This window comes from Acartia tonsa, chromosome 8, assembly GCF_053477335.1.
Source record: "Acartia tonsa isolate MP-2025a chromosome 8, ASM5347733v1, whole genome shotgun sequence".
NCBI lineage: Eukaryota > Metazoa > Arthropoda > Copepoda > Calanoida > Acartiidae > Acartia > Acartia tonsa.
Genome location: NC_137267.1, coordinates 29,303,022 through 29,325,852, shown reverse-complemented (window position 1 = coordinate 29,325,852; position 22,831 = coordinate 29,303,022). Strand labels below are relative to the sequence as shown.

The following is a 22,831-nucleotide window of genomic DNA, read 5'->3' as shown; positions in this document are numbered from 1 at the left end:
TTTCAAAAATTATCTTGTAGTGAAACATGTAAGTTTAAGAAGGTATTGTGAATATTGCACACTATGTACATTATAAATCTTCTTATTGAAATATCTATCCCTGATGTATAATGTCACTCTTGTACATTCCTTAGGAACTTTTTATTCTTTTAATCAATTTGAGCAATAATATACTACCTAAAGGTTTGCTTTTTGAAAATTGATCACAATTGAATAACAAAAACTTTTACCTAGTAAATTTATGTTTTAAGTTTTTTTATTTTATAAAAAAATGTAGTAGGCATTTTATGAAAAAGGCGTTTTTTGAGATAGGCGTTTTTTTGAGATGGGCGTTTTTTCAGATAGGCGTATTCTGAGATGGGCGATTTTTGAGTATAGCCATAAAATTAAGGAAAATTATAGAGGACACCTGCCATATCCTTATGGGTGTATCTCATCAATTCCATGAATAAACTGAAGACAACACAACAAAAACAAGAACAACTACCTTTAACAACTGTTCAGCTTCGTAAGGATTGGTTTCGTAAGCTTTCTTGAGTCTCGCCATGTCAGCTGATGAACCACTTACTCGATAGATTCCAACCTAAAACATAAAAGTTTGACGACATCCATTAAAGCAAGTCTACTAAACCAATCTAAGATACACGTAGCAGTACAAAATTTTGAAAAAAATAATATGGTTGTCTTGGAAATATTACCTTGTATAAGTTTATTCAATAAATCTTCAAAAGTTTCTTTCCTAACCCATTTAAATCAATATAAGCTATGAAGCTTAAGATCTCGTTCACCATCAAACCGATTGGCTTTGCTTTTCAAGTAAAATACCTATTTGTCATGTTAAAGTTTTAGGCTATTTTATTGAGGGGAAAACATCCCATCAAACACCCTCCCCCCGAAAAAAGGAAAATTTAAACATGCTAATGTTGTTAGCTTTAACATTCTTGGGTCAAAGCCTCTAGAGGTTAGTGGCAAAGCTACCAAAAAAATAAATGTAAATTACCTCGTTAATGCCCCTTCGTTCAACTTCACGCACACAAGAAGTTATTATAAATGGTACTGCACGCTTTTCTTTTCTAAATACAAATATTGATAGCTTATTCGATATACAGAATACAGATATCTAGATAGGCAAAGTTATTAAAAAATGAATAGAAAGTTAGTTAGATAGATGTAGATCAAAAGATAATTGCTATAAATGTCCTGGCTTGCTTAGAGTCAATTCAATTGTCTTACTTTATAGACCAATTTATTAGAATATATACTCTTACATGGAAAGTTGGAACGATTAAAAATAAAGTTAGTTTTCAGATGGTTGTTATAAACATATAGTTTTATTGATTCTATGTAGCGTATTATCGTATTAACTTACTTTGTAGTTTGTTGGATAGGTGTTTTGAAGAGCCCCGCAGGTTTAGACTGGGGCACTCGTCGCGTGGTTTCCTCATATCCAATAAATCTGAGCTCGCATGTCAATATCAGATCACCTGAAATAGTTTAAATAAGTTTTATATGTCTGTAATTTTTCACTTCGCATTTTTATTTGTTAATGTCCGTGCTTCCCTATTTGATGTAAAATACGATTCTCGCATACACACTGATAAAATCTTTATTCCAGCTGGCTAATATAACGATATTCCCAATCTACCTCCTTTACCCCATCATCTCCCTCCTACTGGAGGAACGAACTGACCATTAAGTGAGAACAATTATAGCAAAAAATTGACAACAAAATTTCTTCAGTCAAAATATCCACGTATTCTATATCATTATCCATTGCTATCCTTAATTTTGGTATAGTAATGTTTAACCATAAAAAATAGAGAAGCTGTGCTATAATTGTTAATTCTAAGAAAGGTAAGTTTCTACTACCCCCTTAATTCTGCATTTGGTGGCTGGCAAATATTTTATTTGGATTAGAGCTAATGAAAGTGTTATGGATAAAATAAACTTTCATTGTTCTCTCACTATGCAAAAACCCTACCTAAAGATATTTTCTGAGTGGTATACTGGGTGGTCAGCCATGACCTACTAAGTTCAAGACACGCCCTCCCTCTGTGGGCGACCCCCTCCGCCCCACCCTCCTGGTACACCAACAGGCGCAGGTTCTCGCTTCCCTCCAGCTCGATCAGGCACTCCTCGTTCCAAACAGGCTCCAGGCTGGCAGCGGATACACGACTTTTTACCTGGAATATTAATGTATTAGTGTCAAAATTAAATTTTAAATGGGCTTTTAATATCAGATTTTTAAAAAGCCTGTGTAGAAAACTAAACTATTTATGAACACTATGCTTTAGAAATTCATAAGATATTTACAATTTTATCAAATATTTTTAAGGGAAATTAAGTGTGTACCTTGGGATAAGACAACTGACATTAAATTAATTTACATCCCCAATTATGAAAAACAAAATTACCCCTTCTTTAGAATAAAATGTTTGGACACTGATAATTTATACCTCCCAATCAAGGTTTAATAAAGTCCCCAAAATTTAAATGTCCAATGTGTTACCTTTCTGAAAAAATGGCCATAAGAATCAATTTCAGCGACAACATAGAGGCTGCAGGGTCGGGTTAAACCAGATATGCTTTTAATGACAAGCTGGAGATCACCTATAATAAAAAAATTATGGTTTTATCTTCGATTAATTTCGATCTATCTATTCTATAGTATGCATCCTTTTTTTTCTATTAAATGAAAATCTAATCGTACAATAGGTTTGTTTTTCTATTAATGTCTTTTTAATTTCTACTAGTTGGTTTGTCTAACTGTCCATCTTTTAATGTCTTTCTGTTCATTTATTAGTCTGTATTTATTTGTCCATTATTCTGTGTCTTATATTGTTCACCTGTCCATCTTACCGAATAGAAGAGTTCAACCCATGTAGATCTCATAAAAATTTGTCTATAATTGTATGTCTATAAATGTCCATCAACGTCCATCTGTTTATCTTACCGACTAGAAGAGGTTCATCCCATATAGATCTCATAAAAAAACTGTCTATATTTGTAAGTCTATCTGTCCATGATTAAACGTTCATTTGTCTGTCTATCAATCTGTGTCTTATAATGTTCATCTGTCCATCTTACCGACTAGAAAAGGTTCAACCCATGTAAATCTCATAAAAATTTGTCTATAATTGTATGTCTAGAAATATCCATCCCATGTAGATCTCATGAAAAACTGTCTATATTTGTAAGTCTATCTAATTGTGTCCATGATTAAACTTTATATTTGTCTGTCCATATTAATCAGTTTCTGTCAATCTAAGTCTATCTGTGCATCTTACCGACTAGAAGAGGTTCATCCCTTGTAGATCTCATAAGAAAGCTTCCCATGTTTGTCTTTAAAAATTTTCTACAGGAACTTATCCAAGCCTTAAATATAAGTAAACTAAATTTTTTGGTTTTTATGTACACTACAGGTTTTAGGATAAACACAGGATTGACAAACGTCGGAGTGGATACTTAACCTATTTTATTGTATTTAATGAGATAATGTTGCTATTATCATATTCAAAATAAATACAATAATAACCTTTAAAATATTTAAACACTAGTCTCTTATTGGACATAAAATGACATCCAATAAGAAACAGGAATAAAAATATGGGAAAGAAAATTATTTTTTTTCAAAATTAATTCTAGGCATATTGGAATAATAAATATAGGGGAAAGAAAATTATTTTTTTTTCAAATTTATTTCTCTTCATACTGGAATAAATATTATTTTTTTTAAATTTTACTATCAACCAATAAGATATAGGCATGTTATCATAAAAATTTAGAAAACAATAATTTTTATTCCAACATTATCAAAATTAAAGGAATTGACAAAGAAATAATAATTTTTTCCAAACTTTTACTACCTCATGCCTATTTCTTATTGGTCAACATCAGAATTTAAAAAGAATAAAAAATTTTCCAACATTTTCATAATTATAAAGTCTCACGTATTGAAAAAGGAATTTTTAAAAAAAATAATTTTTATTCCAAAATTTACTACATCATGCCTATTTCTTATTGGTTGACACCAGGATTTAAAAAAAATAATATTTTTTCCAACATTTTCATAATTATACAATTTCATATTTTAAAGAAAGGAATTGATAAAAAAAATTTTTTTCCAAACTTTTACTACATCATGCCTATTTCTTATTGGTTGACACCAGGATTTAAAAAAAAATAATATTTTTTCCAACATTTTCATAATTATACAATTTCATATTTTAAAGAAAGGAATTGATAAAAAAAATTTTATTCCAAACTTTTACTACATCATGCCTATTTCTTATTGGTTGACACCAGGATTTAAAAAAAATGATATTTTTTTTAACATTTTCATAATTATACAATTTCATATTTTAAAGAAAGGAATTGATAAAAAAAAATTTATTCCAAACTTTTACTACATCATGCCTATTTCTTGGTTGACATCAGGATTGTTAAAAAAATAATATTTTTTCCAACATTACACAATTAGGAAATTTCTTATTTTGAAAAAGGAATTTATACAAAAGAAATAATTTCTATTCCTAACTTTTTCTATATTATGCCTATTTCTTATTGGTTGATTCTAGGATTAAAAGAACATAGTATTCCAACATTAAAAAAAAGATGCAGCTAAATTATTTTGGGGTATATTTTTTGTTACAGACAAAGCCCAAGCTTTTTCTGAGGGGGGAGACCCCCCTCAACCCCCCCTTCCCCTGAGGGGGGAAACCCCCCTCGACCCCCCCCCTGACGCTCACAGAATCTTTTAAAACATTACACTTAAAACTAACAAAAGTTTAAACATTCAGGAAAACTCGAGTTATAGAGTAGGTTTGCCAAACAAAAATTTTATAAATACACAAATAAATCAAATTAACATTTATTTTAGGGTAAACATTTAACAAAATAGATATAAAATAACCAGTTGATTTCTTCATGTGTAATTTTGCAAGCAGACACCAAAATCGTTGCCACATCTCCAAGTGACTTTTACATAACCAATAACAAGCAGAATGGAAGGAAGCTAATTCTCCTAAAATATAACAATTATTTTGATAGGTTGGTAATAAAATCTATTTGTCTTTCTATTAAAGCATTAATCTTTGCAATTTTAAAATCACAAGTTTAATATTTATAGGACAATTATAAAATGTCTAAGTTTGTTAATATTGATGTACTTACCAACAGAAAGTCCGTCAGGCAGACACACGGACAGACAGACTTATGGACACAGATTTACAAACAGACAGATGTGGATAAACAGTTGAAGTGACATACAGACAAATGAACAAACGGGCATTAATTATAGAGAAGCTAGATTTAACAAAACTTACCATGCAAACTCTCGCAGCAAAAAATGGTAGATTCAAGTTTTCTGACAAGCCTAAAATATTTTATATAATTATATTTCTTATAAAAATATTGATAATAATAGCTGCGCCCCCAAGCTTCCATGTACAAAGAATGGACAGAAAAAAATGGCCTAAAACCATCCCAGGACCTATGTAAAGCTAAACTGAAAAAAAAAAACATTCGGACCAGTAATTTCTGAGATCATAAGTATCAGACAAAAAACATTAATACTTTATGTAATAGTTCAAGACATTAATAAAGCTTCCCTGAAAATTACAATTTAATCGAACAAGCATTTTTTTTAGATAATTAGCTTCAGGCAAAAAAAACAATGTACTTTATATAATAAAATAACACTGAACAAAATACCTACGTTTTATCTGACATAACCTCCGCCTAAATTAATGTTCAAATGATTACTAAGTTAGAAAATATTGTCGTACATTAAATTAAAGAACTTTATAGGTCAGCTGAATCTTAGTTTCCGATTTTGTATGTGTCACCGTCATCCTATCTAAATATTTACTACTAGTTTAAAAAGCTTCAAACTTCTAAAAAAAATCAAAATTTAGTTTTCACAACTATTTTTACGTTTTATTAAATGGAGTTCCAATTAAACAAAGGGAGGACTTATACTATGGGTAGGGGGGGGGGGGGGCGTTGGGGATTAATAGAAAAACTATTATACCCCCCCCCCCCTTTCCTTTCAGCTTTTCCCTTTGACTGGATTAGCTGATAATAGCTTTTGCAATAGTTAGGTTATCTGTCGTACAACTTTGGAAATCAGGGAACAAACGGGTAATCAATTTTTAGTTGATCATTTTATTTTCAGAAAAAAGGGGTAAATATAAAGATTTCAAATAATTAGCTAAAATGAAAAATTAAGTTATTTTTATAAAACAGAAAAATTTCATTGTTACAAAAAGGAAGGTATAAAAAATATATTTTTGAAGAAAATATTTATCTTTTGAAGAGAGAGAGGGGAAGAGATAGAAATAGCATGTGAGTGAGAGAGAAAAAAAGAATTAGATGAAGTGGGGGGGGGGGGGTAAATATATAAGTGAAAGAAGAGAGAATGAGACGGGGTATGGGGAGGGAGGGGAAAAGGAAACAGACAGAAAGAGAGAGAGGACAGGGAAAGAAAGGCACAGAGAACCAATGAACGTACAGTATAATTACCCTTGTAATATGTATTATTTCAGTTTTGAGTTTTTAAGACAGAGTTTTAAATCCAACAAACCCAAGTATCGTATTTTAATAATATTGTTAATACAATAAAGGTCATTTAAAATCATTTCATCAATATTAAGGTCAAGTGACAAAAATTTTAATTTCCACCTACTTCGCCCCCACAGGGGGGGCAACAGTAGACGGACAATTCAAATTTTTGATCACATGACCAAATTGTTGAAATAATTTTAAAATCCTTTATCGCATTCACAATATTACAAAAATATGATAAATAACTATTAAACCATTTAAAAGGTTTTTTAAGTGCCTAACCCCTGCAAGTGGCTTATTTGTATATTCAAAGATAAACTTAACCTTACTTGTGTAGAAATATATAATTAAATTAATATTTTAAACACTCCTGCGATTGTCCACTCCGACGTTTGTCACTCTGACGCCTTTATATTTAAAAAGATGGCCGAACAATTTTCTTTTTTAGTTATTTCTTTTTTAACATTTTTTAAAACAAACAAATACAACATGCTATTACACAATTATATCTTCGTATGAAAAAAAATTTAGTTATTTTAATATTTCAAAATGGCAAAAAGTTAAAAATTTCAAGATATTTTTTCTTTATCCCTATTTATGTAGAAGCTGTTATAATAAGTGCGTTTACCTGTAGCTCGACCATAGAAAGTGTATGTGCTTGGCTTGTGTTGGGTGGTAGGCTTGCCTGCAGGGTCCGCAAGGTTTCAACCCACTGGGCTCGCTCAAACTCTGAGCTTAGGTAGAAGGAATACGTCTTCCCGGATTTAGAGGAAACCTAAAAATTTTTAGGTTTACGTACAATTTTTTTACTTTTTACTTGGCTGAAACGAAAGATCTATAAAAAAAACTACATTAGATGTGCATCCCCTAGACACTAAGGGCGAAGTCACCAGTTTTTAAAGTTAACAATTTTATTATTCATCAAAATATTCTTATACAGATAAATCTATTATATAAACCTATAATAATAGATTGGATGCTAGAACCAGCTGTTTCTATATCTATATACCTAGAATTCATGTGTATCTATCTATCTACCTATTTACTAAGTATATTTGCGATTACTTCTATTTAATGAAATCTTCCAATTTTTAACATGTACAAAACGGCCTGCTTAATTGCTTCAAGATCCATGTCAGATCTATATAGGAAATAAATGTCTATAAACGAGCTCAAGTTTTCCAAGGAATATATGATTAAAACTCATAGTGCTCCAATAATCCATAATAAACCCTCATTGCCCAGAACGATAAGACCCATTATTTTACTTTATTAAAAATAAATTCATTTTTTTCATTTCATGTTGCTATTTACCTTATATCAATGTATTTAATTTCTAATCATAAAAAAGAAAATTTAAATTTATAATATGATAAATTTAAGAAAACTATGTTTTAAAAGAATTCGATTGTGGCGACATTTTGTGTGTTCAAATATTAAACTAAAATTGTAATCATCATCATTAACCCTTTGGTGATGGTAATGTAAAGAAAAAAATATAATTTAAAAAAATCTTTTAAAAATCATTTAAATTATTAAATATGGGGGGGGGGGGGAAGTTCTGACACATTTGCGTAAACGGTGAGTATAGGCTTTATCTTTGGACTGAGAGGATAGGTTATTCGGGATAAAATCATTCTTTTATGATGAATTTCCCCCAGATTCAAGATTTTTTGGATAGGCCTCCAGGTTCCGGAGCTCCAGGCCTCCAGTTGGTCTCTGTACAGGTAAAATTGAAAAATAAAATTTTTTTTTTAAGTTACAGGTCAACTTATAAAACAAAATATGCATCTTTTTTAATATTATTCACATATTTGAAGAAAAAATATGCATATTTTGCTTTATAAGTTGATTTTTAACTTTAACTTTTTTTTTTTTTTCATTTTTACCTGTACAGAGACCACCTGGAGGCCTGGAGCTCCGGAACCTGGAGGCCTATCCAAAAAATCTTAAATCTGGGGGAAATTCATCATATAAGAATGATTTTATCCCTAATAACCTATCCTCTCAGTCCAAAGATAAAGCCTATACTCACCGTTTACGCAAATGTGTCAGAACTTCCCCCCCCCCCCCCTTACTTTCTTTTAGATAGTAATGCCGGGTGAGGAAAATAGATTTATTGAGAAATAGATATGCATATAGAAAACTAGCCAATAGGGAGATAATTATATCGAGCCAACTCTAGTAATTATAGATGAGGGGATGCTAGAACCAGCTGTTTTTTGTTTTTTTATATCTATCTAGTATTCATGTATATCTATCTATATATCTACCTGTAATAAGAGATGAGGGGATGCTAGAACCAGCTGTGCCTCCAACTCAGCCAGCTGTTTCCTAGGTTTCTCAAGACTGCCGCCTGACCGGCGTCCCTTGCTACCCCGCCAATCCTCCTCACGCTGTACCTGTAATAGTTATTTATCGCATCGTATTATAAACAGCTAAACACGGATATAAAAATGTACAATTATGAGATAAAAACCAGTTTTGTTAGCCCCGAGATACCGAAGGCATGATTTATCAATATGGCCTTTAACCATTTAATATTGGCTAATGAAGTTTGCGCAAGATAAATCAATAAATTTAAGGTAATTACTTCACCCAGGCAATAATTTTGTATGATCTATCTTTCACCTTAACTTATAGAGTTATAGTCTATGCTAACTAAATACTAAAAACTATTTACCTGTATAATCTGGTCCCTTATGGCTGCGGCCGAAGTCTTCAATCCCACAATATTCGCCGGCTTCAACTCTTTGGGCTCGGTACTTGGATCTTCAACAATTAGAGCCTAAAATTATATTATTTACATAAATATTTGTTGCTAAATAACCACGAAACCTTTAGTTTAAGTAAAGCTTTTGTATATGGAGAAGGTTTACCGTGAGTATTTATTTAATTTATTTTTAGTAGCGAAGCTACTCTATAATTCACTTTGTCCGTCCGTCAGTCAGTCCGTCAGTCAGTCAGTCCGTCAGTCCGTCAGTCCGTAACGCTATGGGGGAAATGGGATTTACTCAGCTCCTATAAAAGATAGAATTCTGAAATTTTTTGACAACATTCCCATCATTAAGGAGCACAATTGACTATAAAACATCATTGGCGGTCGGACCGATTTTTAGCAGGTTTTAGGCTATTTTTATATTGTTCACATTTTCCTCCATATCTTCAGTGTTTATGGTCCGATTTTCAAAATTTTTTCAGTTATAGATATAAAAATTTAATTCCCGTCTTTTAAAGAATACAACCATGACGACCAGACTGCCTTTTAGCAGGTTTTAGGCTGTTTTTTTATATTCTTAACATTTTTCTCCATATCTTCAGTGTTTATAGTCCGATTTTCAATTTTTTTCAGTTATAGATATCAAAATTAAATTTCCCGTCTTTTAAAGAAAATAACCATGATGGCCAGACTGCCTTTTTGGCAGGTTTTAGGCTATTTTTATATATTTAACACTTTTCTCCATATCTTTAGTGTATATGGTCTGATTTTCTAAATTTTTTAAGTTAAGGATTTAAAAATTAATTTTTTGTCGTTTTAAGAAAACAACCATGGCGGCCAGACTGCCTTTTATCAGGTTTTTGGCTATTTTATATGTTTTACATATTTCCCCATATCTTTGTTTATTTTGATCCAATTTTCAAACTTTTTTGGGATATCAGTATCAAAATGATTTTTCTCATTGCATTGTTATGAACATCTTTAACATAATTTACTTTGACCATCGCCATCATACAAAATAAAACAAGGTTTCATGTTTATTTTATCCAATAAATCTATTCTTGATTTTAGTAAAAACCTTTTAAATCTACTTGTACGTATTCCCATCTACGATTTTTTGTGCTTCGCTACTTATGGATGTTGTCATCCTTGTTAACCATATATTTCAAATCTTGACACTCTATAAGATTAATAATTATTATTTGTAAGAAGACATTAAATAAGTTTGTGTAACATTCATACCAAATTTATGCCCAATAAAAGCATTTACTAAATATTTTCTTAATATTTAAAATATAAACAAAACTCAAACTAATTTATCATATCCAAATATGCATAAATATTTTCCTGTCTTAAAAAAAACATTTATAAGCGTAGCTTCCTTCCAAATTGTTTGTTCTGTAAGTTTGTCTGGCAGTTTCACTCAAAGTACCTTTAGTGAGATTATGGTTAGGCGGGGTTGGGGCACTGGAGGTATATAATTCACTTAAAATAAAAGGGGGGGGGGGGGAGTTTTTGAGGAAGAACTGTTTATCTGCCTTAAAGAAATAAAAATAACATAAAATTATGGTCTTTTGTCAATACTATCTATACCATTGTTTATTTATTTTCTTTCCATGTATATTTACATTCTTGTTATTTTCTACATAAATTAGCAAGAAAACTCTTCCCCTAATTATCTGTATGTTGAAATCCTGAAAAATGTTTATATTTCCTTCTTTATTTAGTGTGCATTTGATATAACCAACTTTTTTTAGCAGAACAATATAGTATACATGTGGATGGATGTAAAAAATGTATGCTAATCAAATCTTTAAAGTATCTTTAACAATTTTTTTTTTAGTCCACGGACGTTTAATGCTAATTATCAGAAGAATAAAATACAGAAATAACCCTCCAAAAATGTTCAATTTTTATGCTGTCTATAGAAACGTTACTTTACATCGTGGTTTCCGTAATTATTTGAGATTCTTACTCTTTAAACTTTTTTTAAATGAACATTTTTTCGCCACCCATTTCGAATTGATTTTGATTAAGAAAAGCAGCCAAAGCACATCCATTCGAGCAAGTAAACAATTAAAATTAAATGCAGGCTTGTCATTCTATGTAGTTTCAATAAATGACAAGTTCATATCTATTAATTTAATCTTGGAATAACAAAGATTGGTATTTAGATGATAAGATGAATTCTTAGGCAGGGAGGGGGAATTCAAATGTAAATTACCCAAGGATATGTAACCAGTTTTCTTATTCGTTGCTTTAAAAACTTTGGGTACTTATATTAAATTTTGATTGGCTGGTTCCAAAGTAGAAGTATCCAAACTTTTCAACAAATGATTTTATTTTACTGTAAGGTTAACTTTGTCTTTCACCATTGGGTATGTACTTCAATTTATCGTACATTGTCTTGTCCCTTATGATCACTGTGAATTCTAGTGTTAATAAATGTGGCAATATTACAGTTCAATTACTGCCTTGAATAGTCACTAGCAAAGCTACTCTTTAATTTACTATATTGTACACCCACCAGTTCGTTACGTTATTTTGCGATTTTTTTGGTAAATTATCATACAAATTTTATTTAGGAGTTGGTTTGTTTTCTTCAAATTTACTTATATAATATATTTCATAAGATTATGAGTCATTACATCAGTAAATTACAAGTTGATTATCTATACAAACATGTTAATAAGTTAACAAGACTTTTGGGTGGGGTACTTTCTCCCCCCACGCTGTAGTGAGGAGCCCCCCCCCCCCCTCATCAAATCCATTGCAAGTAAAACCCCTGGGTCGAATGTCATTTCTGGAATGTTTGGTTCGTGACGCGAGTAGAACCATTAACAATATGTAATAGCAAAACTATAAATTTTAATGGCATATCTTTTTATATTTATTGTAATAAACAATGCAAGTTGATAAACTTGAAGCTTTGCTATTTTTTTTTGCGCTGCAAGACTCTGTTTTTAATATAGAAAATAGTCTAAAGCCTGCCAGGGATCAATGTAAACCTACTCTGAAATGAAAAAAAATGATAATTATTCTACTATATGTATTTTCTTTAACGTCTCTATTATGACAAGGCGTAATTCAGAAAACCGTGAAATTTGCGCAATGCCGCGCTTTCAAACCATAATATTTACCTCAGAAAGTGGAATGTACCATTTGAGTTGGAAGGTGAATCTTTCTCCTCTGTTCGTTGCCTTATACTTGGCACAAACAAGCACGTCGTTGAATAAAAACAGGTGCCGCAATTTCCGTACACCCTCTTAAATAGAAAAAGGGTTATATTATAGACGGACGACGGATGTGTGTAGTGTCCTAAATTGTAGCTTGAATTACTAATAAAAATACGTAAATTATCACGGGTCCAAGCAGACTTCCCAGTAACTATACAAACAGAACGACAAACAATCCATCAAACAGACCACTGTTTTGGAGATCCGAAGGGAGGTATACAAATGATAAGAAAGCATTAATTAAACACGAAGGTTTTCATTATAAATCGCCCTAAAATCATGTTTATTATTTTCATCAGTATCTAAAGTATTTATAATATTTTATATCTATTTATTAATTTATCAACATCTATTAACCCACAAACATATACTGTAACTATCTATAACTAGCCTACCTGAAAGTTCTACAATGAAAGAATTCTTGACCAAGTGTCTCGAAGTTCTCTCTTGATGAGGATACAGTTCACCCCTAAAACAAAATTATAATCATACCATAAATACAAAACTTACATCATTTTAATTAATGCGTAGTAGCTATAGTATACTGAGCAATAAAAGGCATTACTTTTGTAAAAGTGTGCAAAAAATTAAATCAAATTATATACTCAAAAATCTATAATTTACAGCGTAGCTTTTAAACTAGTGATAATACAGGAATTATACTTACTAGAAACTAGAACTTTTGTGATGTTAATATAAACAAGAAATTTTTTTTATAAACCCTTATCTTCATAGATTAAGCTATCAAACCAATGATCTATATAATAGTTTCTGGTTAGTTAAAACAGTTGAATTGCATCTCTATGCATTAATTCAAATTATATCTGTGGCCACATATTGGGATAAGCATTATCAAAAATATTCTTTATTGGAATTAAAATTTCTTATAACCATACAAGAACCAACAAGAAATATTTCTCTCAATTTTATGCTTTTAAATGAAAAATAGGTTTTGGACTTACATACATACATCCCAGAGAGTGAGGGTACAATGGGCTGTTTATTACACTAGTCTTCAAAGTTTTATAATAACGTTTCCTTATTTGTTGGCTTAACATCTTTAGGAACTTTTACTGCATTTTGATTGATTGGTTTATTAAAACAAGTGTTCTAATTTTAGTCTACAGATTTTTTTTTGTGTGTCAACATTTCATCGGCCATTGTCTTATCCCTTTAGATCCCTGCATACATCCAGATACTTAGGTAATATGGTACTAATAGAATTATTTCCAGTAACATGTTCTATATTCGTTTTTGTGGCTTAACTAACAGAGTGAAGGACTTAATGTAAATGATGTTATTTGGTGTGAAAATGAATACATATAATACATAATTGCATATCAACATATAAACACTGTGAATGCATTTGTAAGTAATGAAGTCGGGGAGGGCTCGGCACCTGTGTAAGGTGCTTTTTGCAAAACAATATAAAAAACAGTCACCAATAAAGTTAAAACCATTCTAGAAAACATTAAAAGTAATAATAGGTTCTCAAAAACTGATATTAAGAAGACACATCAAATCAAAAATATTATTTAATCTTAATGTCAAAGGTTTTATAAAGAGTCAATCTTTTTGACTTGGCAAAATAAATTAATGCTTGTGAAAAAATACGAGAAAATGTGTATTTTATTAGACCTACTAATAAATTTCTAGGATATTTCTCTGAAATTAGGAATCTAAAGGTAAAAGACAATGAACTAAAGTAGATGTACAGCCCCAATAATGATATACAATACTACCCCTTCTGTATTTTTAAAATATTGGTTGAAAAGTTCGGACACTGCTGGTTAATTATCACCAACCTATCAAGATTGAATAAATTTTGTTGAATGAGAGAAGTGTTTGTAAAGCTTTGGAAACCAATAAAATTTACAGTCCAATGTTCCCTCCAATGCAATGGTAAATATGCGATAATTTCAAGTATTGGTTTGATAACGCCAGATTTGCGTGCCCATCTTTACCAGTTTTAAATTTTAGGATGTATCTTTTTATCTTCTATTGACCTATTCTAGTTAATCTGTACCAGGCATACCTGTGTTCCAAATTATAAACATTGAGAAACTCTTGCATCAGAGCCAGGGACTCGGACAAGTTGGAGTAGTCTGCAGAGTTTTCTGGAGTATGCTTGATCAGATCCTGCAGGGACATACAGTTCTTCTGGACTCTGGCGATAGGTTTGTGTAGCAGGTCCTCCAGAGACACAGACTGACCTTGGTGCTGACCTGAAAAGAATAAATAGATAGGTTTGTGTAGCAGGTCCTCTCGGGACACTGACTGTCCTTGATGCTGACCTGAAAAGGTTAAATAGTTTTAATCCTGTTACATAAAGTATTCAGAGGCGAATTCTTAAAAAACTTTTGCCCCACTAAAATCAGTGAGGCAAACTAAAAATTTAGAGGGTTTAATTTTGCCTCACTAAAATTTTAGTGGGGCAAAATGATTTTAGTGGGGCATAAGTTTTTTATAGAATTCACCTCAGGTCTTTTTCATTTGTTCTTTAAGATGTTTGTAACTAACCAACCAATTGATATTTATATTTAATATTGTTCCTTGGATGGTTATAGAGAGAATACGCAACGATTAATAGATTCATTTTGAGAATTTTTTCTTTTTTGGGGGGTTTAAGGTTTTCCATCCCCCGAGAAAATAGCCTGAAATAGCCATAGGACCAACAGTATTTTCCCAGACGGACAAGACATCACGCTACATTGTATTATAGATAGATAACTTGAAACTATGCAAAATATTGTTTTGGCAAGTGAAGCCAAATAAATCCCAATTGATGAATGTGTCTCTAATTAACAGGAATAATGGAATGGATAAATAGTTTTAAGTCCATTACACATAAATAAATCTCAAGTTTATAATACATTAATATATGATTATTATTTTTAAATTATGATAGGTATAAATTATACATTTTTGACCAAATAGTAATTCTGGCCATTAATTGGTTTAACTGACTATCTTCTTATTCCAAAAATTAAATTCATGAATTAAAATAAAACATGGAGGAATGTTAATAAATAATATGAAACCAACTCTCTGATTGCACAACCTTTATTTAGTTTCTCAACTTTGCATAATATGTGTTATGGTAATCCAGGGATCTCAAGGGATAAGACAATGGTCGATAAATTGATGTACATTTTCAAATATGATAAAACAAAATTAAGATTTAATAAAAGTTTCCAAGTCCAATGTCCCTTGCTCCCTCTACTATTAATGTTAGTCCCTTGCACCTGACATAACAGCAGCAAGTAATAAAAGGAACCACAATCTAATTTGTCACGTGCCCGACAAACATCGGAGAATATTTATCCATCTCCCTGACCAGAAAGAGAAACTGGCAATTAATATGAGAAATTAATCCACTTAATTACCAGAACTTTGATTAAAAGCCCAATTAAATCTTTCAATGGGATTCCAACATTTTTGGCATTACATTCCTGGATTTTTCCGAGAGAATATTTATGGAAATTTAAATCTATGATTTAAAGTACTACAGGGTAAGAAAAATTCGACCACAACATTGGTTGGAAAGTGTAAATATTTTGGTATAATTTGCCATTATATGAAGTCGATTTTTTAGGATAGCTTTGCTTAGAATAATGTCGTCTAAAAATTTAGTCTTTCGTATTGTGGGATTGAAACACAAACTATTAAAATAAGTAAAATCTCAATTGACTTTAAATTTTATTTTAAGTTGGACGGATTGTTGTGTCGGATTGGTAATAATTCCCTTGTAATTTTGGTAAACTTGGAAAATGCCCAACCCCTCTCTCTCTCTCTCCCTACTTCGATATTATAAATAAAAGTTTTAATTAACATTTACAAGCCCCTCGCGCCAAGTTAAGCAGAATTATTCATTAATACCAGGGATAGAGGGATACGACAATCAAAGATAAATCAACTATCAATAATTTGAATATACAATAATATTTTTCAGTTTTTGGAGTGATGAAAGGTTCGAATCTAGGCTGTATTCACGTAGTTTGTAAATACTGCAATTCAACAAATGTGCCATCTATGGGTTGGAAGATTAATTTATATGCCATTGACCTACCCCTGTTTCCCTGATCAATACTTAATGAATACATTTGTAATGTAAATTTTGACCTTTGTTTTAGATAATTTCTAAAGAGAAATTTACATCAAGATTGTAGAAAGATGGGTCAAAATTGAAATGAGTTTAAATTTCATAAAAAAAAGCCGGGTATATTCCTTATCGTGGCAACGCCTCTTAAGGGGCGTTTCGTCGTATTTTCACAGTAGCTTTTGATAGGTTTTTTTAGAGTAAGTTAGTTGATTTCCCCGCACGGTTAGAGCCCCCCACAGGGGCTAGAAATAGTACTGTGAAAATACAATAAAACGCCAATAAACGCCACTAAAGGGACTATACCCAAAAAGCCTATATAAACTTTTAAACCCCATAAAACATCCGTAAGTCAAATCAAAATATTGATAACCAAGAAAAAAGCTAGGTAATAGCTATTTTTACAAAAAGGATCGTGCAGTTTTTTAAACATAATTAACAAGTAGTAATAGAAATATCATACATTTAATATGGGGAGAACTTCAATACAGATTACAAATAAAGTAATAGGAGAAATCGGGATACGACAGTGGACAAAAATTTATGTATTGTACATCCCCAATAATGATTTAAACCAACATATCAAGATTTAATTAAAGTTCCCAAATTATTCATCTCAACGAATGAGAGATGGTGTCTATAAAACTTTGAGTACCAGATAATTCGTCGCTGATCATACTCAAATTTTTACATGAATTTTACACCAAAAATAAGGGTAGGTAATCACTAATTAATCATGTGTTTAATGTCTTATTTAGTTGTCAGTGTAGGCTAATTTTAACTGCGATAGTACTTTCCCTTCCCGCAGCTAGAAGTAGGAAGTATGACATTAAGATATTTAAAGAAGGTGTATCAACTTTTTTTTTTATAGCTAGCCGGTTCTTTTAGTAAGTAGTAGATGTAAAATTTTTCATAGAATTCAGATATGCAATCGGTTTTTTTGTAGATCTTTTATTTTTTAAGTAATTTAAGTTTTTTAAAAAAATAATTAAGTCGGTTTTAAGGTACTAAAACGCAACAAAATAAAAGAAGAAAATAGCCAGTAAGAACAAAAATAGTAAGATCTTTAATTTGACACCTTACTTTTAAAATTCTGTTGAGTAATTATTGAAAAAATCTTTTTTTTTAACCTCGGTTTAATAAAAACTTTAGACCTAAATATTTTCTCAAACAGACATAAAAAACATGGGTTTATATATACCTTTAGAATCAGAAAAATATTACGAATCCATTGTAAGCAAAATTGAAAAAAAGTAAAAAAATAAAAAATCAAACAAATGGCCAATTGTATTTTTTGTTCAGGCAACACTATCGTCTTCCCTTTTTTACCCCCTCTTTACCCCCTTCCCATTTTTATACTCAATTCAAGAATTAAGACGTTGCCTGTACAATATAATATGATATTTTCATATAATTCCTTTTATTGTAGTTTATATACTATATTGTAAACTTTTTTTCTTCAATTTTGCTTACAATGAATTCGTAATATTTTTCTGATTCTAAAGGTATATATGAACCCATATTTTTTTATCTGTGAAATAATAAAATTAAGTTTAAAGTTTTTATTCTCGTGGGTTTAAAAAAATCGATTTTTTCAATAATTACCTGACAGAATTGAAAAAGTAAGGTGTCAAATTAAAGATCTTACTATTTTTGTTCATAATGGCCATTTTCTTTCTTTTTTTGTTGCATTTTAGTACCTTAAAATCGACTTAATTTAAAAAAAAAAAAACTTAAATTACTTAAAAAATAAGAGGTCTACAAAAAAACCGATTGCATATCTGAATTCTATGAAAAATTTTACATCTACTACTTACTAAAAGAACCGGCTAGCTATAAAAAAAAAGTTGATACACCTTCTTTAGTTGAATTCCTAGAAATTTTGTAAAAATATGCTATTCATCAATTTGGTATTCCATTCACAAGATCTTATCTTGTCAAGTCGATCAAATTTAAGCCATAACCACTTTTATTTATTGTTATTCAGTCGTCCTTAATAACATCAACAATGGTTAAAATGACAATTTTGCCTTCGAATTTTCTACCATTCATAATCAAGCATTATTGATCATTTTCTTAATTTAGTAAGTATAATATTAATTACAAGTGGCTGTGCCCTTACATCTAGGGGCTCTGTATTCAAAGAGTAGAAAATAACCTAAAACCACACAAAGGTTTAAATATAAAAATTTAATAGCCTAAATCCAGCCCGGGAATATTAAAGCTTCTCATAAAGTAGAACACTATCAGTTTAGTAATTATTGAAATCTTGATAAGAAAGAAAACCACACTACTTTATATAATAAAATATTAAAATATCAATTGAGTAACCAATTCTGACAAATCGATTAATTTGGAAAATTTTAAGAAAATGGGGTTAGAGGGACCTAATCAGTTTCCTGTAAATTGTGCAATGGGTTTAGGGGTGTGGGTATACCACAACTAAAGGGCAACCTTCATAAAAAAAAGTACGTCTGTATGTCTGTTCTGATATTTAAAAATTGGATTTACACAGCTGCCATGTAAGACAGACTGAAGCATGTATGTGAGAAAATTTTAGAAATCTTGAGTTATTTCAGTACTTTCTTTCGAAGAGCCTAGCGAACACTGAAACTCCTCCCCCCCCCCCCACTTATTTTTTAAAATTGAAAACGAGAGAGTTTGGGGTAATTTTACTTTACAATAATTTTCTTTTATTTCTACAAGGTGTACACTGTACCGAAGTTTTGTAATTTTTAAATGTAAGTTTGCTACAAAGATTCTTGCAAGGTTAACCCCACACTATAATGGCTTAAATAGGCAGCAATTAGTGTGGTTTAATGTATGAGCATTTCTCATAAAAGGAAATCAATATGACGGATAGATGTAGAATGTAGATAGATAGATAGATAAATAGATAAGACAAAATTAGAGATAGTCAGATATCAATATTACAAATGAGAAATAATTTGTATTCTAGTTATTATAGATTAATAAGTCAGGGAGGATGGGGATATTTGTATCCTAGTTATTATAGATTAATAAGTCAGGGAGGATGGGGATATTTGGCTGTTTATTGCACTAGTCCCCAAAGTTTTATAATAATTATTTGTTTGCTTAACAACTATGGGCACTTTTATTGAATTTTGATTTGTTTAGTGTCCACACGTTTCAACCCCTAATTGTAATCTACAGAAAGGTTAATTTTGTGTATCATCATTGGGGATGTATGTCAATTAATAGGCCGTTGTCTTATCCTTTAGATCCCTGTTGAAAAGTAGATATATTACATAAATTGTCTTAATTGCAGATTAAAAGTAAAATTTCTGTTATTAGAATAATAAAATGACAGATGAGAAAGATAAATTTATCGTCCGTTATCCTGTCTATGAAACCCTGATTTAACTGGATAAAGCAATATTAGGATTAAAACTTTATTAGACCCACTTTCAGAAGTCCACTTAGAATTATATAGGAATTTGATAGGTTTATCCCCAACCACAAAACTAGTTTCTGTACAGTCCCTACGCAAAATCCGACACTGTAGCGTAACATGGAAGGGAATGCTTTGGCCAAAAAAGGTACATCTGATAACTAATTAAAACTTTCAGACAAATGTCGTGCAATTAAAGGGGTTAGTTGCATGTAATAGTTATAAAGTTAAGTGCCTTGAGACCTGCTATATAGGTGTGGCTTGCTAACATGGAACTCATTTATTGATTAGTTCAGTCAACTAGAACGAGAGGAGCGGATGGGGTAAAGGGGTGGAAGGGGGGAATTGTAAGTTTAGCCGCGCTGTGTGTTTCACTTTATTAGAGAACATGAAAATCTGGTTTAAGATCCAAGTAACAATATATCCATTAAACTATCTACTTATCTATATTCCAAACTATCTTAGTATCTATCAATCATTAAAATTATCTATTTATCCATCTATCCAGTATCCTTACCTTTCAATGTTCTTAATTTGATTGATCCAGTAAGATCCGCAAACTTTTGATATTGTTGGCTGCATCTGTGCAGGGTATCCAGTGCCTGATAATAAACAATTTTATTTAAAAAACCTTTGTCTATTAACTTTATTATGCCCTCTCATTGAGTTCAATTAGAATATCAAACCACATCACAACAAGATGTATGATAGTATAAAATTGTTAGGTAGGAAGAATACCTTGGCCAATAAACAAAATAAATTTATCATCTATATGCCTTTCATTTTGCAAATCTGATGGCAATAAACAAGCAGATATCTTAGTGGTTCATCTCCAATTATGATAAACAAAATCAACTATTTTGTAAATTACTTATTTGTAAAAAAAAGTGTCCAAAATTTTAAATAACAAGCCAAAGTAAAATACCAGTATGATTTAAATTCCAATGAGCCCTCCATGGATATTCTTATTCTGTACACGTTTATAGAGCTCATAAGCGTTTTGTAATGACTCTAGCTAGAACTGTGCTAATCTACTACAAAAGTTTGGTACATTCTTCGTATTCTTCAGTTGAACAACCTAGCCCCTCTCCCTATTTCTTAATTAATCATAAGCCTGTAAATATAAATTTTAATAAACAGAAAATAATATTTATTTTAAGGAGGGAGGAAAGGGGTATTAAAATTAAAATGAAACTGGTACCCAAGGTTGTTAAAACGGGTATGATTTGTTGGTTCAAACTAGCAATGTCCAAACTTATAAACTAATAATTGTAATTTAAAAAGGGGTAATTTTATCTGTCACTATTTGGATAATAAATCAATTTATCTTCCATTGTCTTATCCCGTAAGGTTCGGTTTATATTCGATTTAATGAGTAAGATTATGGGGTATCCTGTAAAGGAATATACGATTTTCCCCTAGGTACATATGCAAACATAGTTTATCAGACAAAGATTCTAAAAAAAGATAAAAGGACAAGACAATGGACGATAAAATAGATGTACAGAATACAACACTTTTGTAAATTAAAATAAATGGTCGACGGCTCCTTTTGTCTTTCAATTTAAGATTTAATAAAAGAAAAGATGCCAAAGTTTTAAAGCCAACATTTAAGAGAGTGTTTATACAACTTTGAGGAGAAATGTAATTTACAGTCCAATGTCCCTTCCCTCCCTTTATCAGAAAGTTTTTTTTATGTTTTGCAATTAATTTTGGGAAATGTAATCCTATCCTAGAAATTGCATATGCACATAAAAACAAAAGATTTGAGCTATTTATCTTACTTGTTATACTTCCTCATATCTTAGGCTCAGTTTTTGAAAATATTTTGATTCAGAAATACATAACTAATTAAATTTACTGTCACAATTTAGTCTATTAAATTAATTATCTGAAGTAAAAATCATTTTTTTTAAACCAATGCAATGGCTTAAATTCAATTGCATCTATTTTAACTTAACTAATAATATGTAATTATTGAATGAAACAGTTTTTGTTTCTTTAAAACCGGCCCTTCATTTAGAAGAATGTAATTCAAAATATTTAATCCTTAATGTGTTTTTGTCCTAATGTATTCTTAATTTCTTTCTATGTACATGCTTTTGTAATTACAATAGCGGCTTCGCCGTTAGCCTTAGGCTTTGCTTTAGATGGAAAGGGGATAAAAACAGCTTAAAAACATAATAAAGACATGACAGATTGGAAGTAACAAATGATTTTAACTAAGCTTACTGTTAAAAGTGCCATTACTGTTTCTTGAATTTAAAACAGAAACGGCTGTCCTGAGAAAATATTCAAAATTGGCCCATTAATTTATTATACGTACAGAACAACTATACTGATTCGTTTTCTAATAAATAAAAAGTAGACCAGGACTTATCTTATTTCAGTTGCGAAGCTACTCTATAATTCACTTTGTGTGTCAGTCCGTCGGTCCGTAACGCTGTTGGGTAAATGTGTTTTTTTTCTTGGCTGCAATTTGAGATAGATTGATCATAAGTCCGTTACTCATTTAACAATAGACACATGATTTTTTTAGATTAGATTAGATTTATTATTCTTGGGTGTACATACATAGAAAAAAAACAATAAAATAATAAATGAATTAAATGAATATTATATACATTTATATATACAGTCAAATTTTATTGATATGGGTAATTTATAAAAAAAATTTCTTCCCAAATGGCAGTTTCCTAAAAACTAGGAAGTATGCAGTAATGTGTATTCTTTTTTATGCCCTTCTTTATTTTTCTCTTACTCTTTTCCATTTGATTTTTGTGCTTCGTTACTTATGGATG

At 30.7% G+C, this 22,831-nt stretch overlaps 1 protein-coding gene and 1 long non-coding RNA gene across 2 annotated transcripts in view; both read right to left on the bottom strand.

Annotated features, from left to right (window-relative positions):
• RhoGAP1A (Rho GTPase activating protein at 1A) overlaps nucleotides 1-22,831 on the bottom strand; it is a 108,277-nt gene that overhangs the window by 4,238 nt on the left and 81,208 nt on the right. Inside the window, exons 20-32 of the mRNA XM_080168263.1 lie at nucleotides 20,548-20,632; nucleotides 14,555-14,744; nucleotides 12,915-12,988; nucleotides 12,424-12,548; nucleotides 9,248-9,352; nucleotides 8,838-8,966; nucleotides 7,193-7,339; nucleotides 3,288-3,375; nucleotides 2,510-2,610; nucleotides 1,982-2,183; nucleotides 1,370-1,484; nucleotides 1,001-1,073; nucleotides 488-583 (exon numbers count right to left, since the gene is read on the bottom strand). Coding sequence (XP_080024389.1) covers nucleotides 488-583; nucleotides 1,001-1,073; nucleotides 1,370-1,484; nucleotides 1,982-2,183; nucleotides 2,510-2,610; nucleotides 3,288-3,375; nucleotides 7,193-7,339; nucleotides 8,838-8,966; nucleotides 9,248-9,352; nucleotides 12,424-12,548; nucleotides 12,915-12,988; nucleotides 14,555-14,744; nucleotides 20,548-20,632 — 1,530 coding nt within the window. The remainder of the gene's footprint in view (nucleotides 1-487; nucleotides 584-1,000; nucleotides 1,074-1,369; nucleotides 1,485-1,981; nucleotides 2,184-2,509; nucleotides 2,611-3,287; nucleotides 3,376-7,192; nucleotides 7,340-8,837; nucleotides 8,967-9,247; nucleotides 9,353-12,423; nucleotides 12,549-12,914; nucleotides 12,989-14,554; nucleotides 14,745-20,547; nucleotides 20,633-22,831) is intronic.
• LOC145326446 (uncharacterized) lies at nucleotides 4,855-5,798 on the bottom strand. The gene is made up of 3 exons (XR_013881918.1): nucleotides 5,717-5,798; nucleotides 5,325-5,374; nucleotides 4,855-5,023 (listed from the first exon to the last, which is right to left on the bottom strand). It is a non-coding gene; the product is annotated as an uncharacterized LOC145326446 (long non-coding RNA).